The sequence below is a fragment of the Pteropus alecto genome, unplaced genomic scaffold (genome assembly GCF_000325575.1).
Source record: "Pteropus alecto unplaced genomic scaffold, ASM32557v1 scaffold60, whole genome shotgun sequence".
Classification (NCBI taxonomy): Eukaryota; Metazoa; Chordata; class Mammalia; order Chiroptera; family Pteropodidae; genus Pteropus; species Pteropus alecto.
In genome coordinates, this window is record NW_006430726.1 from 5,651,076 (window position 1) to 5,656,359 (window position 5,284).

At 57.5% G+C, this 5,284-nt stretch overlaps 1 protein-coding gene across 9 annotated transcripts in view; it reads right to left on the reverse strand.

Annotated features, from left to right (window-relative positions):
- The window catches only part of CEMIP (cell migration inducing hyaluronidase 1), a 164,817-nt gene that overhangs the window by 53,258 nt on the left and 106,275 nt on the right, over positions 1-5,284 (reverse strand). For 6 of the 9 annotated variants that reach the window (XR_003047659.1, XR_003047660.1, XR_003047662.1 and 3 more), the window contains 2 exons: positions 3,309-4,702; positions 1,887-1,993 (listed from right to left, as the gene is read on the reverse strand). Coding sequence is in view for 6 of the 9 variants with exons in the window: in XM_025050075.1 (XP_024905843.1) it covers positions 1,887-1,993; positions 3,309-3,457 (256 nt within the window). In the remaining 3 variants the exon portion in view is untranslated. Of the gene's footprint in view, positions 1-1,886; positions 1,994-2,156; positions 4,703-5,284 lie in introns of all 9 variants that reach the window. The other 3 variants (XM_025050068.1, XM_025050071.1, XM_006905318.3) reach the window with 3 other exon arrangements.

Genomic DNA, 5,284 nt, shown 5'->3' on the forward strand with positions numbered 1-5,284 from the left:
GTGCGAGCGGGGGCTCCGGAGCCTCCACCCGCTGCGTGGCCTCCGAGATCAGTGCCCGCCCCTGCGTCTGTCCTCAGGCGGGGCGAGTGCCTCCGCCCAGTCCCGGGCCATGAGTGTTTGTTCCACGGAGGTGATCCACAGTCGTGTGGGGAACACACGTGGCTGAGTGGCGAGCCCAGTGGTCCAGGCTCGGAGCCACAAGCAGGCTGAGGAGGAATCATCCCAACCCCACAGGACGAAGCCGGGGGTCTCACTGCCGCACCCCAGGACAGTGCTGGCCGCCCCTCTGCATGCCGTGTGCGCACCTGCGTGACTCCGTGTCCGGGCTGCAGGCGGCTGCCCGACCCCGCAGCCCTCCTGTCACCAGAACGCATCTCGTAGCTCCAACAGTGCCAACCCCACAAGACCAGCCTCACACGAAGGCGCCTCTGCTGGAGCTGGAGAGTCTGCTCTCGGTAAAGGTCAGTGTCAGAGGGTTCTCGTTTGTATGAACCAGTGAGTGGCTGGACATGGTCAATGCCTTCACTGAACTGTCACCACGGCAACCCCGTTTCCAGGAGGGGCCGCAGGAAGCGGGATGGAGGTGAATAAAAGCCCGACCTACGTGGACCACGAGTGGCCAGGGTTGGCTTCTGCATCCCTGTGATGTCAGAGAAAAGCACAGACCAGGGGCACGGCCTCCTTTCCAAGTGTTCTGTGCTCAGACAGAAGAGAGACCCAGCGTGTGGGGGAGACACCCAGGGGGCACTGATGAGACTCCCCCCAAGGCCCTGCCATGGACCACCCTAAAACAGAAAGCCACACCCGGTTCCTGGCACAGAGTCGATGTCCCTCAACGTTTACTAACTGAATAAACGACTGAAGGATCAATGAATGGATCCATGCAACGTCATCAATCGTTGCGTCGACAGCTAAAATACGAATGGCTTGCGCCGTCCCCGAAAGGTCGGAAAGGTTCTACAAGGAATCACAGTGACGGGATGTCACTAGTTACAGTCAGACGTTACTTCCTTCCATGTTCAGGAAAACAAAATGGAATACAAGGTGAGGCCTCTAATTCTTGCTGTAGAAAAACATCCTGCTCAACTGACGAAAGCACCGAGAAAAGAGCAGGTGACGCCGACGGCATCGCTCCTAAAGCTCCGGCCGAGAACGTGACGCGGTCCTCCGTCTCCCGCCCTCCGTCCCCAGTTTGATTTACTGGACTGCTGTTTCTGCATCCAGGCAAGCTGGCCTTGCGCTTCTAGATGGCGATTCAAAACCACTCAGAGGAAAAGCCGAGATCAAACAAGGAGACGCGAACCTCGCCTGGAGCGCACGCACGTGACGCACTGACCGGGCAGCGGCCAGCGACGGGAACGCAGAGCAGGTGGCCCAGCGCTGGCAAGCCGGCTTGCAGGTGTGTGTTCTTCTCCGGCTCCAGAGTGGTTTGTGAAATTTGATTTGGTTGCCAACATTTAAAAGAGAGCTTTTACATAAAAATCTAGATTTCCAATTTCTCTTAAAAATTCACAAGATCCTGCAACGAGGACCTCACTTTCAGTCGAGGCAGCAACTGGCCAGAAGTGGGTGTCTCTTTAGAGGAGCCTGAACTTCCCAGGTGACCACAGTCCCTACGTGGCCAGCTTCATGGGTTTATGTTACATGCTTGGCTTCTCTAGACACCAAGTCTGTAACCCCCGAGTCTTGTCTAGCCGCTTCATTTTGTGGGTGACAAGCCTGAAGCCCAGGACGAGGCATGCCTAGGATCAAGGAGTTAGCAGAAACTGGCCAGGGCCCCGCCACCCTGCCCTGGCCCCGTGGCACCTCCTCCTCTGATGTTAAAGAGCCCCCGGCTATGCCCCCAGCCCCCTGCAGCCTTGCTCCAACTGCTCTGCCTGGCTCACCTGTAGACGTGGCCCCAGGGACGCGGGACAGGAGGAGCCAGCTGCTCATCAGTATCACCTTGAAGAAGTCCTGCCTGCCAGCGGCTCCCATCCTGGCTGGGTGCTCCCTGAAACAGAAGCACACCGAGTCAAACCTGCCTCGGGCCTCCCTGGGCTGGAGTCAGTGTGGGCAGATACGCAGGGCAGGGACGCATGCACACACAGGCAGTGCCAGCGCAGGCACGCTCCAGCCCCCGTGACTCAGGGCTGGGCAGACGGGGATGCACGCACTGTCGCTGCCCTGCCTGTGCCCTGCGGCTCAGAGACCCTTGATGGCTGGAATTTCATCCTCCGTGCTTGAGCTCCTGTCCGTCCACAATGAAGCTTTCTTTTCTTAATAAACAGAGAAAAATGAAAATACTTCCACCAAATAGGAGCTGGGAGTTAGATGCTACCAGCTTGCGATGTGATCTCAGCTGATTTGATTAACCTCTCTAGGCCTGTTTCCTAGTCTGAAAGAGGAGGATGCGGACTGGCTGACCTCTAAGTTATTTCACCTTCATCAGTGTATGCTTGAAGTCTCGGTGATAACACACACTGAAATCCTAAACACGATGCCTTGTGTTATGACCCCCACCCCATGTTACTTATGCAAGAGGAAGGTGGGGCAGAGATAGTTAAGTCCTCCCATATCCATTTTTCCCTCCTTATTCAGTAAAAGAACCCCTGGTCTTTATCTGGGCACATGCCACCTAGAATGAAGGCTGCCTTCTCCAGTCTGTCACATCAGCTGCACCTTGGAATTAAGTGCTGGCCAACGCAGCAGATGTAGAGTGTGTGAATTCCAGAAACTGTCCCTAAGGGAACGCCTGAAGCCTTTCCTCCCTCCTCCCTCCTTCCTGCTGGCTGGAATATGGATACAATGGCTGGCTCTGCAGCAGCTAACTTTGGCCACGTAGTGGGAGCCAAACACTGAACATGGCAAAGCAAACAGAAAGACCCTAGGCTCCTACCCTGTGGAGAACTGATACAGCCTCAGACCACAAATTTATTTTTATGTGGGAGAGACTTAAACTTCCATTTCCCTAAACTTCCGGTTTATTAAAGCCACCTATCTGTTTTTCCTTCTCCTCGTACAGAAGGTGATCTGGAAATCTGTGGGGATAAACCTCAAGACAGGAAGTTATTTAAAACAAGACGCCAGACTGCCCTTTCAGAATATAATGCCACCTGGAGAAACACCTTTGCCTTCAGGCCCCGTGTGGCACACAGGTGCTTAGATGGGGCTTGAGGAGTGTCCAGCTCCGCGTCCGTGCCCATGTCCCCAGGGCCTCCCCTGAGCAGGGCTGCAGCTGTGTCCAGAAACAAGCAGATACTGTCCCGCACTGAGAAAGGGGCCCAAGTCAATCCCACGCCACCCTCCGAACTGGCTCGGGGACAAACCTGACCATCCCTGACCCTTCGCTCCAGGCAGAGCGCTTTGTGTGAGTGCGACTTGGACCACAGGGGGATCCGAAAGGGAGCGCGCTGGCCCTTTGCCTGGTCTCTCGGCACAGGTGTGCTGGAGTGGCCCGGGGGGACGGGAACGGCATGCTCAGAATCAATGCCCGTGGTGCCCTCGTATCGGGCACCCTGCCTGGGCCAGGCGTGACCTGCAGAGAACAACGGGCCCATTCTCGTCCTCGGCTGACTGCTGGAGTCACGCATCGCAGCGTGTGGGAATGGCACCTTTCCCACGGCCCCAAAGAGGAGTGTCCGCTTCATGCTCTTTGCAACAGAAGGGAGGGGACACTGGGGATAGCAGCGTTCTGCGTTCCTTAGGGGAAAGCCGAGCCCTGCTCCCAGATCGTCACGGGGCTCCCCTGAGGGAGCCTGGGCTTTGGGGCCATGAGCTGGCACCTTCGCTCGTAAGGAATGTGACCAGCAGCAAGGGTGGAAATGGCGGGGGTGGGGGTGGCCTGGGTGAGGGCACCCTGCTGCCCCGACTGCCGGGTGGGCCGCACCACGGTGGTCCCCTCCGTGGGCCTGCACGTTCCGGGGTGCAGAGGAGGCTGGCCTGCAGGGCTCTGGAGCTCTGACACCTGATTATTTCCTAGCGCCTTTCAAAGACCAAAAACCACTTCCGGGGTGGATGTAAAGACGTTCCTCCTGGAGGGACAAGCTCAAACCTTCTTGCCGATGTTAAAGAGCCCCCGGCTGTGTCTCGGCCAGCCCTGCCTGACCGCTGTGGCAGAGCCCTCATTGCCGGAGGCAGTGGGCGTATGTTGAAGCGACTCCCAGAAGGTTCTCAGATTTCACTTGTGAGTTCCTCGCCCGGGAGCACAGCTTTCTCCGCTGGCCCCTGAAAGCTCTCTGGCGATGGAGTTGGGGTTCGGCTTCTGGGGCTGGCAAGGTGCCGTCGTGAAACAGTTTCCAGCTGTTGGGTGCGCCCGGGATGAGTGCTGTCGGCTAACGAAGCTGGAAGCCTCCACGGGGAGCCGCTGGCCGGAGGCTGGCCGACCACCGCCTGGCTGGTCCTGACGGGCCCTGACGGCCTGTTCCCGAGAGGGAGCAGCGACCCCGTCCGCAGAGCCCGTGTGGAAGAACATGGACACTCTGCGGAAGGCAGCACCTCGGTCTCCTGAGTGAGTCTCCACAAGCAGACAACTTCCAGAAGCTCGGCGCCAGCTGCTGCTCGGTCCTGTGTCTGCCAGGCCTCACAGGGACAGGGGGGCAGGCGCAAAGCGGGAACAAGGGATGCTGCCTGCCCTCGTGTGTCTGCCTCTCTCGGCTGCCGTCACACACCAGGTGCCCGGGTTTCGCTCTTCCTTCAGGTAGCCCGGTCCAGGGCTTGTCACCTGCAGAGCGAGAAGAGCAGAGTGTTAGTCCAGCCTCCAGAGGGGCCTGAGAATTCTTCTGTTTTGTGATCTTTTTTTAGATTATTGTTCAAACTTATTTTCAGTTCTAGTTGGCACACAACATTACATTCGTTTGTTTCAGACGTACAGCATGGTGATTAGACATCTATACACCTTACAGAATGACCTCCCCATAACTCCAGTAGCCGCCGACCACCACCCACGGCTATGACAATATTGCTGACTGTACTCCCTGTGCTGTACTTTACATCCCCGTGACTGTTTTTCATAACTGGCAATTTATACTTCTCAACCCCCTCAACCCCTGTGACCCTCAGCTTGCTCTGTGTCTCGCTCAGACTCCCTGAGCGGCAGGACCCGCAAGTACACGCCTGCCCCAGCCCCAGGGGATGAGATGTCCTGTTGCCCTACAGGCTGCAAAACCAGGACTTTCTTCAGCGAGTATGGGAGCCCGAGGGAGAAGGCAGGGGAGCGACGTAAATCCTGAGGCAGGGGGTGAGGGGACCTGCGGGGTGATCCCGAAGCTCGCTTTGGGGGCGGACGGGCCGGGGGCAGCCATGA